The following is a 12577-nucleotide window of genomic DNA, read 5'->3' as shown; positions in this document are numbered from 1 at the left end:
TACGTGTGAGGCTATCGCTAGAAACAGTAACTTTGTGAATGGAGAAAAGGAATAGACAAAGTAACATTGAAATTTGGGGGTAAAGATTTGGGTAGGTCCATATGTACACTTTTTTGTCTCATTGCAAAGTTTGGTACTAATGATATTGCTTTCGATAATCGCTGATTGTCTTCCCAAATACGACATTACCCTGATATTAGAGGATATTGAACTTTCATTCTATGACCGATCCGTTGTCCTCTTTCCTTCAGCGGTAGTTCTGTATGTCGCCTAAACGCGTTACAGTCCTCCTCGCAGTTATCTCTATACAGATCCATACCCCCGGGACAGAAACCAGCTTTAGCCCCACAACATCCATTCTTTGAACCCAGGTTGTTGCTGCCTCATCCATTTCTGATCCCTCATGCTTACTTCCATTACCCCTTTCCATCTATCCGTCACAGCACTGCTTGCTCCGTCTCATCCATCTTCCCCCGCTCCCCTACCCTACCGCTTCATTAGGGCAATCTGCATTCACAAGCGATCGGTCATAGTTCTGTCACCCCTCCTATGCATTTCCATCCCGGGTAGGAGTCGCTTGTGAGACGGACCTCTTTTTAATGGGTGGACGATCGGAAACGATTAATGTCACTAGGATGAAAAAAGAGAGAGAAAACTAAACAAAATTTAATTACTCCTTTGGGAGGAGTCTTGTTTTCGTGGAAAAAAAAATCATATGGATGGGCAAGTAAAAATATTTCGTGTGCAATTGAAATATTGATAAATTGCATAGGCCAAATTAAAATAATGCCAAAGATTTATTCCAAATAAGAATGCGCATAGCATATTTGCAAATACGATCACTAATAAATATAGAACGATACTTCTGAAGTATTCGTTTCATGCTTTTGAAACTAAAGGAATTACGCAAATCCAGATTTTTATTCTCAGTTAAAGACTGGGCTGTCAATCTTCTGTCTCGAGGAGGCTCTCGTGACTTTTGTTCCCGCCTCTATTTACACGAATACCATGAATTAGAATGGTTTCCAGTAATGTTTCCGTTAATCGCCAATGAATTTTAAACTCCAAGTTAAAACCCCATATTCTTTCAGTTCCCCTGCGCGAGAGAATTAGCCTGGATTAAGACCCATTTTCAAGACAAACACTCGGGCGGCAGTGGATTTGAAAGTCTGATGGTACTCTCTCTTTGAAGGGATTAGGTCACCCGTTGGTACGGTGTTCAACACGAGTAAAGGTCGCTGCTCTTTTCTCTGAGTTTCGAAACAGTATAACTTTTCCAGCAAACACAGTCCCTGACACAAACGCAGATGGACTTTTCCCCCTTTGACATTTTCAGCTTTGCCGAATTGCGGAGCACTCCGCTCTTTTTGCAAAACCGCCAGTAGCCTAATCTTGCTAACACAGACAACGACAATCATTTTTTAACGGATGGACTACGTCAAAACTGATCGTAGGCAGACTTCGGAAAGGTCAAACTTGTTTTAATTTCAGATAAAATTACAGACAATCTTGTCAAAAGTTGGCCTAACCCAAAAATAAATTGCGTAGCCTAGCTCATTCGATACTATATTTTCAATAAAAATTGACAGTTTTTTTTTCCAATTTAGCCGACATCCTGCAAAATCATCAGCACGCATCTTGAAAATGTGTTGAAAAAAGGTGTAAATTCAAATAACTCGTTCCATGGTTTTTTATGCTGAGATAGGCCTATTCTGTGCTATTATGACGCCAGTCATTGTATTTCCCCCATTCTCGGTGTACACGAATAGGACCTCTGACATTTTAAAGTGTACGCTATTTCGTGTGTATTCTGTACAACAGTATTTTATGTCTTCAAAATTAAACGCTTGAGCACCTATGGCGTATTTTGCATGCAATACAGCCATCCGAGAAAACAAACGATTGAATTGGCTAAAATTTAAAAGCTTTAAAAAGGGAACTCTGAGAAGAACAGCAGCAGCAGCAGTCCCGAGAGAATCTGTTTCAGAACCATTTCCACCCCCTCTTCCCAGCTGTAAAACCTAAAATACTCCAGCAGAAAAACAGCAGCTTCTCCAAACACGATAATTAGATCAGAGGATCTGGACCCACTCTTTGAAAGGCAGGCCCAACTGGCGGGGCGCTGGAGTTGTGGAAAGTTAATTGAATTAAGTTTCCTCTAAACTAATTAGGCAGCAATCTGCCACGCGAGCTGTCCCAGAGCAAGATTTGAATTAGGGAGAATGGATTTTTTTATTCTAAAAAAGAGGACGGCTTGTTGGGGTCCTTTCTTTTTTTAACTAACAGGTTGGTCCATGCCGTAATTGTACAAGTCTGTCAACCAGCTAATTCCTAAACGCGTTCGTTTTTTTATCTCGGCTCTGTTCTGGCTCCCTTGTTAGCTGTCACTACAATGACAAGGAGCATCTTGTTCTGAAGGCATCTTCATTTGAATTATTATACCTGTGATCACTTAATATTTTCCTTTATGCTTTTCAAAATAAACAAGCAAACAGATCCTTGAATTTTGCCTACCTATGCGTAGCGTGCGTATCCTCTAAAATACCTCTTTTGTTCCTTTCCTATGTTATGTGCAACATATGAATCGTACAGAGCCCCCCTTCACCTCACCCCCGGGTGCAAAGAGATGCCATTCGGCAGGTAATGAACGGAGCCATGGATATAGGCAGAGTAAAGAGCACCCGCCTTAATGGTTTCAGAACGGCAAGAGAATGTCAAATATACCCCGAAAGAGTCGCGAGACCTTAATTTGCTGAAATCTTTTTTTGTCCTCGCCTCTATACGCAGCAATGCAATTTCACCTCTAAAGAGCAGGACAGTAATGGTTAATCGATTTCTCCTCCCCCGCCCCCGGCCCTATGGGACCAGAGTGGAAGAAGAACAGAACAGAACACGTATGAAAATATCTTGTTAAAAGTGTAGACACATATGATAATAGGAGCATACATACAGGCCGGAATAATAGTATGGCTGTCACAGTAATGCACGTCGAAGACCGCTGAGTGTTCGCTACTTGGAATAATGACAAAAAGCAGATTTCTATGGTGCTGAGATGTGTAGGTACGTGTGAACGTGAGAACTGGAATGGTGGTATATCTGTGAAGTTTAAGAATTCTACAGAATAAGATTGCAGATGCATAGCCTACTAATATGTAAGCCAGAAGTAGGTGAGGTTTTGCAAACTCAGGCATACCGAAAACAGACGGAAGGGAGAGGGAAGAGACACAGAGCATAAGGCATGATATATATACATCATGCTTTATGAGATATATAAAGAGATAAAAACAGATAACGATCAGACTGGCAGAGACATTGATTTAATCACCCATAAGCAGTGGTTTACATAATACAACACAGCCAGGAACCTGAATGGTTATTCTTATTTATAAGATACTGCTGTTACTACTATTACTGCTACTAGGCCTGCTGCTAATAATAATGATGTTGTAAATCATTGCCACTGCAACTACTACTAATAATAAAAAAAGAAGATTTTACTTGTGCTGTGGATTTCACTCATCAAAGCTATTTAAAATATCCACAAATGTGCCAATCTGTACAACAAGTCAACAGCAGACTTGGTAGTTGACATAAACTACTTGATATTGGTTTTCCCTGTAATCTTGAAAACATCTGTCGCTGCACTCAACATCAGCAAAGCACCTATGTGTGTGCGTGTCAGCGCCATTTTTCTGCCCACACTGAAGAGGAGGGACTAGGTTATGCTGGGGGAGGGAACAGGGGTGGCAGAGCGTATTGTCTTAGCAAACTGCTAAACCCGTTGCTGACAGCCTCTCCTAATGAAGCCCTTCTCACTCTCACAATAACTTAATTCACTATTTACTTTCATTACTGGAATGACATTTTCCTAGTAACGCAATATGAGTAACATCATATGCCCACCCTGGCACTCTCTCCCACAGTAAACAATGCAGCGGGTCTCCTCTCGGGTGCAGGTTTGTTTTCAGTTCACTCGCTCGCAATTCAATCACCAAAATTGCATGGAATATAAATAGCGTGAGAGGCAAGGCTCTTTGGAATAACCCCCACCCTCCTTCTGCGCCACATCTCGAATAGGACGTGCACTTATATAAGTTGTCTTTAACCCTGTTAATACTGGAGGTTGATGAAAGGACAGACAGTTTTTAAAAAGATGCAACCCTTACATAACATGTAGTAAAGTAGGGGCAGGCAATTTTCATCATTGTGAAGAAACACCCTTCAGGAAGAGACTTACTGTTAAATCAGCAACCAACACCTTGAAAACCTGCATTTGGTTTCATAAGAAATGAATTACATACAGCAACCCTTGCAGAGGAAAGGAAACCAAGAAATGCCACATGCCTTTGAACCGTGGTTATATACTTCTGGTTTACAGTATTTCCTCCAGGCTTACACATTACTTTAAAGACCAGTTTGTCTGGCAGTATTTATTTATATTTATTGATATATCCCTGTTCAGAGCTAATGTCTGTCTTTCCATAATTCTGATACTCCCATAATTCTGAAATACTGATAGTGCTCTTTTGTGAGCATTTGTTGAGCAAGTTCTTCAGTTCTCTGAACTGATCACCTTATCAGAGAGCATGGAGAAGAGCGACTGATTAAGTCAGGATGATGATGGTAGGTGTTTGGGGGGCTGACCCTACCTGACCACAACAGCAGATCAGGAGGGCCATGTTGAGGAGACGCACTCAGGAATAAGAATAAAAAAAAAATAAGACAAAACAACAACAAAAATAATACCCATTTTCACAATGCACTCATAGAACAAAACAAAACAAAACATACTTAGACCAGGTTTAAGCAGTGAAGCCAGTGGTGAAGATGATGTAGTCCTTCCACATCCCAAAAAGGCCTGAGATGGAATGAAATTTATAGAATCACTATGGCCCCCATGTAAAGATCATCCTTCCCCTTTTAGAGAAGGACAAATACCAAGTATCTCTCTCTAGCATTCAGATAGCATTCTGACAGAATATCAGTAATTTCAGGAGCCAGAGAAAGTCAACTCAGGTACATATGTTAATCACAAACTAAATATACAAACAAATTCATGTTTAATTCATATCTGAAGTAAATTGCCAAGACTCAACAGCATTCAACATACCAGTGTTATCTAGACAAATTAATTGTTTTCAGGCGCTGCACGAGTATGTTCCTGTGGGGTGTAATATAAGTACATTTTCCATGCTGTTACTGTGTTGCACAGCAGTTTACGGTGTCCACGTCATGTCCTTCCAAACTGTCCGCAACGCTACGTCAGCAAGCATGTGTGTGTCTGCGGGTGACTGTGTGTGTGTCAGTAGCTGGGAGGTCCAGGCAGGCTGCAGGAGGCAGAAGGGAATGCAGCTCTTTTTTTCCCCCATGCTAATTCCTCCCCACAGGAAGACAGTGTGTTCTACATTTGTATGGAATGATGCTGAGAAAGAGAGGAATGCTCCTCCTGCATTCCCGCCCGCCCCCCTTCCTGCTCCACTGCCCCCCCCCCCCCCCCCCCCTTCCCAAACACACGTCGCACATTCTGCCCCGCATTCCTGCTGCACGTATTCCCTCCGCACAGTATGCCACACAGGCATACAGATTAAAACCAGGGATCTTTGGACACAAAGCCTTGCCCATGAAACAAATCAGAAAATCAGAGACTTAAGCTGCTTTGGTTTGTGGTTTATTTCACTGTGTGGATACAAGGTGGCAAAATGTTTCCACAACATTATTTCTTTATTTCTTTTACATGGTCAACATGCGATGTGTCAAATATATAAATAAGTACAATAAACTCCGTTTTTATATTATATTCTTTTTCCACTTTTACTGTGTTCCTACCCCTTTCTGCACAACACAAATGCTACTGTACAACCTTGTAACATTTAGACATAAAGGCTGAGTGTATATTTTTACCATTAATCATTTATTTATTCTACAGGTTCTGTGTAGCATTTTTATATCAAAATCATTATAATATTTTTGTTGTTGACAAAAATGTATGTGTAAATAAACTAATTCTTCACGCTTCACATTTTAAACTTAACTTGCACCTGCTGGTGTTTCTTATGTAGACAAAACTGACTATGTGTCCCTACAACACTTAACTCTAGTACCTTCGTCTCAAGCTTTTCACTCCTCTAAGCAACCTTTCGAACACTCTGCAATACTACTGGGTATCTACCATTGTGGCTCTACATCTATATATCCATAAACATATACTTTTTTTTTCTAAGTAGCAAAAACATAATAGCTGTTGATCTATTGCATTTGTTCCTCCAGACTGTAGCTTTCACAGCATCAGAGAGTGTGGATCATGTCTACTGCAGGTACCAGAATGAGACGAGACATGCTGTGGGCTGCTGGGGAGGCAAAATGAAGCAATGCACTTGGTTTATGGCATTCTGCTTCGTAAAGACACAGCGTAAGAGTACACTTGGGTGTGCATCTGGGAGGGATCTGATAAGACCGAAGCTTCGTTATTTTACCATTTGCACCAAAAATGAGACCACAGACATTTATATGGCACTGTCCTCTGGATCAGAGATGGCATTGAGATGTGGCAGTGGCTGGCTGGGGCGTTAGGACACAGTTCCCTGCTGGGGGTTACTGTTAGGCTGAATGGCTATATGCTTAGGATGCCCTTTGACTTTTGGTGTGGTCAGTGAAAGTGGGCCATCTCCTCTGGGTTGAGAGGGGGCTGGATGTCCAGCTTACGGGAGGAGCTGTCCGCTCCCACTATATCCAGGCGGAGGCTGGGCGTCCCCCTGCCCTCAGCCTGGCCTTCCTGGCCCTCGAGGTCGGCCCCAGCATCCACAGAGAGACGCAGAGTGCAGCCCTTAGGAAGAAGCTCTTGCTCATAGGCCGCAGCCAGCTGGTTTACCACACGCCGCTCCACCTGCGCCACAAAGACAAGCAACCAATCAACTAATTCATCAGCTGGTTTACCAAGTACTGCTTCTCCTGTGCCACAGAGACAATCGCTTTAGACGTGCGCTGCAGCAATCATCTGTGAGTCCCAGGGAGTGAGATTCTGGGAAGCGGTGTGCTGCGAACGGACCAGCGGGATCACGGCCAGGAGGTTCTGCACAGACTTTGGAGGCACAGTGTTGCAACACTGAATGGCTACTTTAAGCCCCAAACAGATACGAGAGACAACGGAGATAAGGATGTCAAAATAAAAGAACTAGAAATGCCTACATGGAAGTCAACAAAAGAAAAAAAGGAAATAGACAGTCTGCCCACACAACAACCCTCTGCCCCACACTGGGCGGCTGGATGGCTGGACATACCTCATGTTTGATGGAGCGTGCGCCGTAGTGCAGGTTGTAACCCCCGGCGAGCAGGTCCAACACGGGACGGTCCCACAGCAGGGTGATGTTGTGCCTCTGCTTAGCCTGCAGGGTGAGGAAAAGGGGCGGGGAAAGAGGCGATCAAAGACAGTCAAACAGCACTGCCTGTGTAAAGTACCATTCTGATATTTCTTATGCTTATGCTTGTATCCTAATTACCATGTATAGCAAAACAGGTGCTGGTTAACACCTGAGAATTGGTGGAATCCTTATTGATTTGTATTTTCAATTGTGTTAAATTTGCTTTTTATCTCACTGCAATTAATCAGAATTTTATTATAAATCTAGGTCACTGTGGGGGTACGATTGCTTTGTGTGTGTGTCTGTGTGTGTGTGTGTGTATATATATATATATATATATATATATTTGCATCTATATCAGCACATAGGCACAACAATCAGAGATGAGTCAGCCACTGGACCTACACACAGCTGCCTGTCAATGAGCTCCCAAGACAGTGCAACCCGACAAAAAAAATGAAGTTACATTAATATTTAAATATGTATGAAAGCCCAAGACGTTAAGCTCTCTAATTTGATTTGGTTGTCGGAGCAGGCGATCCGTTATTGATCTAAATGCGCTCCACGCAGCGGGCCATAATGTCAGCAGCCCCTGGCCTGGGCGGCTCACGGCTGCGACAGCGGAGGAGGGAGCGGTCGCACTGTAAACACACAGCAATCCTCTCGCGTACAGTTCCCCTTCACACAGCCTTTTAACCTCAGAATCTAGTATTTTTATAAGAAAAGTGAACTTTCTCTCTCAGACGGTACCACACTCTTTTGCACATGTGTTTTTGAAGACTGGCAGGTACTGTTGCTCAGTATTGTTCTTGTGGACTGCCTACTTACTGTACTCTCCCCAGGGATTCTACCTCAGGACAGACTACCCCAATGAAGACAATTATGTTTTCAATTATCTTTTTCTCATTTCTCATCTTTCTTCATTTCTTTCTGTCTGTCTACGTGCTTCACAAAAAGAAGTATGCATCTGTCTACGTTTTTATGCTCAGCTCTTCTTACTCAGTACTTGAAGCTACATGTCAGACACAGATGAGCAAAGCCATCTGCCAGCTGTGTAGGTCAGTGCAGACAGGGGCAGCCTAATGGTGGCAGACTTTCACACAAAGAGCTCAGCTATAGAAATGTCTGACAAATAAAATGCAGGTACCACTGGACAAGTACTTTGTCATTAAAGAATAAGCAGAAGGATGAGTATGAATAAGGTGTCAGTGTGCGTGGTTATCGCGGGAAGGGACACCACGGCCTACCTTCTTGGCCCAGAAGTTTAGCTCCTTGCTGACCAGCTGGATGAGCTCAGAGCGACAGAAAGGCAGGAAGTACACAATCTCGTTGATCCGACCGAGAAACTCGTCCCTCCTGAACTGCGCCTGAGAACACAGAATATATGTTTCCCCCTGCCAGCCCATGTAGGGGAATCGACAGGTGAAATGTGCTGGGAGTGGGGGTACCTTCAGAATGGGTCGAATTACGTCCTCCTTAAACTGCTTCGAAATGGTGATTTTGTCACTTGTCTGCACATCCTCTGCATGAGGAGAAACACAGAGAGGGTTATTACTCAGTTATACAGTAGGAATAGTGAGCTCAGGGTTTGCAACAAATTCAATGATTTAATGTAATTAAAGTACTATATGCAAAATGTCATTAACAACTGGTGTCAGCCTTACAGATGTCGGTGAGACAATAAGCTGCCAGCAGTTATTGGCCTGAAAGCAGCTGCCAGCAGACATGAAACATGAGCTCCAACAAGGCCGGCAGTGTGTGTGAACTGATTGCAGCTGGGAGGTAATCTTGGACTGCGGTAAACATTCTCTCTGCTGCTCTATGTCTCTGCTCACTCAGATTCTCTGCCAGCCGTCTCCGGCTCTGCTCCTGTGCTTCCTGCCGCAGCTGCAGTGCATGATGGGCAATTTCGTCACTCGCCACATTGGACGTCATGATGAAGATGGCATCTTTGCATTCGATGGTCTTGCCCTTTCCGTCCGTGAGCCTCCCCTGTGGGGCCAAACAGAGCCAAGCCAAGGAAATGAGGTTTCCTACAACATTTTGTAATTTTTCCATTTTCAAACTGTGTATGATAAGAAATGTGTGCAGGAATAGATACAAATGTATAGGTATAGATACAAGTGCATTAACATACACAGGCACAAATGAAAGCACTATTGTGTGTATGCACACATGCACTCTGAATGTCACAAATTTAAGCTAATATCCATATACAATGGGGTCCAATGTCCGACTCAAAAGAGAACTAAACCTGAGGAACGCTTGTATACGTTTTTCCACTCGCAGCTGAGACACACTTGGTCCTGTATATTTGACAGCATATTTTAAGGTGAGTTTAAGAATCCCACAGACAGCCCTGCATGCTGCCCCTGTATAAAGCTGTGCTCTGTATCGTAACGGGGAATGCAGTCACTGCTCTCAGAGGTGCACTCCCTGGCTGCCTGTGATTGGTGGAGACCCACAGCTCTGTTGGCCTGGGCCTCTAACTGTTCCCTGGCCTATTGATTTCCCGTTGCCAGGGAACTTTTAAGATCCACACACACACACACACACACACACACACACACACACACACACACACACACACACACACACACACACACACACACAGCCTTTAAAGAACAAGGTGGTGATATCAATCCTTCTCATGGAGGGTTATTAGGAGAGTGAATCTCATGGCGGACAGCCACGAGAAGACAGGATTGGCCTCAGGTCTCTGCTGGGCGAAGTCAGAGCCAATTGGGGGTGATGGCCAAGAGGGACCAGGGCCCCTGCTGGTGTCATCAGGTACACTGCTGCCACCTACACACTACACCACCTGCAAGCGTGACGAGTGCCTGTGACTTGTTACTGCCTCCTCTGTTGTAATGGATGAAGTTGATGGTACACCGCCCACACTGAGTGATGTGATAACTGGGGATTTTTTTTTTACAAGGGAGAGTGTCAGAGAATCCAGTATCTCAGATTTCTTCAACCAAAAGCTTGTGTAGTAATGACTGCTGGAACCCAGACGGCTATATGAGTGGATCCCAGGTACAGCACTGTTGTTACTCCCTTAAGCAAGGTGAAACTTAAACTGTTTCAGTCAGTATGCTTCATAGGCAGTCAAGGTACAAATATGTATGAGGTTTCCCAGGATAAGAGAGTCTATTAATCACATAAAAACATTATCCTCCTACATCCTGTATTTTCCTTGTCTTTTAATGAAGGAAGGACGCAAGATCCGAAATGAAATGTAAGAAAATCTCTTTGCTTATACTACCACCCTAAAGATGTACCACACCCATCCCCCACCTCGGTCTAGCCACGCACCTCATCAAAGAGCTGCAGCATTATGGTGAGCACGTCAGGGTGGGCCTTGTCCACCTCGTCAAACAGGACCACTGCGTTGGGACACTGCTTTAGCTGCTTGGTCAGCTGTCCCCCTTCCTCATGACCCACGTACCCAGGCGGGGAACCGATAAACTTTGCCACCTGATGAAAAACAGTGAGACAGATATAGGATGGCAATGTGGAGAGCAAAAGAGAGAGACAGAGAGGAAAGGGGGGGGGGCAGTAGCAAGGGAAAGACATTGAGGGAAGGAAAGAGAGAAAGAGAAGAGAGAAAGGAAGGGGCAGAAGAAGGGAGAGAGGCAAAAATTAGTATGAGCAAAGGAGAGATGACAGAAGAATGACAGATGAAAGACAGAGAGAGAAGACAGTGCAAATCAAACTCAAGGTCACTCTGTTAGAATTGGGTTAAATGGTTTATGACAGCAGTTCTGAAAAGGGTCAAAACTGACATCCCCCGAGATGACAGAAATGACAGGCCAACGCACTCAGGTACGCTACCAGGTGTCCTTCCCTAAATACCCATGCAGCATACCTCGTGTTTTTCTTGGAACTCTGACATGTCCATCCGTATGAATCCCTGTGAACATAAATGCCAAGTTTATCAGTTCTCTGTGACAACACCATGGTTTCAAAGAGAATTGTGCATTACACACAGCAGTGGTGATGGTGAACACACCTTTTTGACGTCTTTGTGCATGTATCGGGCAACTTGCTTGGCCAGCTCTGTTTTACCTGTGGAAAGAATATAACAGTGTATAAACAAATGCTTCACACATTCAACTTGCAAGCTCAGACACGTAACTTTCTGTTCAATTAACTACTGTAGACATTTTTTGATATACATGTAAAGTTGGTGTGCTGGGAAAATATTTTATGAGGAAGAATCTTACAGTGGAAGTATCTAAGTCAAGTGAGAAATGATAACCAGCTTCAGTTTCATATTAAATATCCCTTGTGTTGCCCTCATCTTTGTCTGTCAACATGTCCATTTCTGATACAAAAACAAAAGCTAGAAAAAATTAAACGTAACAAAAATGACTTCATTTCAGTACTGCACGCAATTAATTTGTTGCTCTTCTCAAACTGCTGGAAAAGTAGACACGACAAAATCAATATAACTAAGGATATGGGCCTTCCAATCACTGGGTCCTCCTGGTGGAGGCAGATATCTGAGGGGGTGTGCTCTGATCCTGGCTGTCTGTCAGTTCTCTCTGTCAGCATTGTGCTGCAGTAAATGTAAAATATTCCTCTTATAAATTTTAATATACATATAGGGAAAGAACGGGACTTGTTGCTGCCCTGTTAAATATTCATGTCCCCTGGAAGAGTGAGTGTCACACAGTGCTGCAGGCTAGAGGAATATGAAAGCTCCGGCAATCTCCATAAATCTCCCAGCTTTATCGCACAAACAAACAACTTAACAGAGGGAGGTGTTTAACCCCCCCACAGAGCAGGGAACAGGGCGATCAGTCTACGCCACATTCCTGTCAGCTCATTTCTCTACCCGGCCAACGGGAGAGGCAAGAATGTTCCTCCTGACCCTTGTAGGTTCGGGGGCTGAGTCCCCCAAATTTATGGATTTTGGATAATGACTCATAAGGTAGACTTGTGCCTTGTCCATGGGCTGTACTTGTATATCAGCTATGAGTTCTGACCCCATTAGCCACTCAGGCTTGGGCACAGTTTACTTTGTTGCGTTTTAGTAGGCCTCAGTCCCAAAGGCAGGTGAGGACAAGATGTTAATTTGTTGTGTGCGTTTTCCACGAGATGGTTAGACAATCATCAGGTGACAGTTAAGAGAGTGACAGTGGCCCATGGAGCCAATGCTGCAGGGCCGGTCACTTTGTGAGGCTGAACATGATATGGCTAACTAGTAGATTTGT

General features: G+C 43.7%; 1 protein-coding gene across 1 annotated transcript in view; it reads right to left on the bottom strand.

Annotated features, from left to right (window-relative positions):
• Nucleotides 1–5656: 5656 nt before the first annotated feature.
• Nucleotides 5657–12577, bottom strand: part of clpb (caseinolytic mitochondrial matrix peptidase chaperone subunit B) — a 32938-nt gene continuing 26017 nt past the window's right edge. Inside the window, exons 9-16 of the mRNA XM_036536983.1 lie at nt 11371–11426; nt 11227–11271; nt 10674–10835; nt 9194–9350; nt 8807–8880; nt 8606–8725; nt 7278–7382; nt 5657–6883 (exon numbers count right to left, since the gene is read on the bottom strand). Of these exons, the coding sequence (XP_036392876.1) occupies nt 6647–6883; nt 7278–7382; nt 8606–8725; nt 8807–8880; nt 9194–9350; nt 10674–10835; nt 11227–11271; nt 11371–11426 (956 nt within the window). The 3' untranslated portion in view covers nt 5657–6646. The remainder of the gene's footprint in view (nt 6884–7277; nt 7383–8605; nt 8726–8806; nt 8881–9193; nt 9351–10673; nt 10836–11226; nt 11272–11370; nt 11427–12577) is intronic.

The sequence above is a fragment of the Megalops cyprinoides genome, chromosome 9 (assembly GCF_013368585.1).
Source record: "Megalops cyprinoides isolate fMegCyp1 chromosome 9, fMegCyp1.pri, whole genome shotgun sequence".
Lineage (NCBI taxonomy): Eukaryota > Metazoa > Chordata > Actinopteri > Elopiformes > Megalopidae > Megalops > Megalops cyprinoides.
The sequence above is the reverse complement of the archived record's forward strand: the minus strand, read 5'-3'. Positions and strand labels throughout refer to the sequence as shown.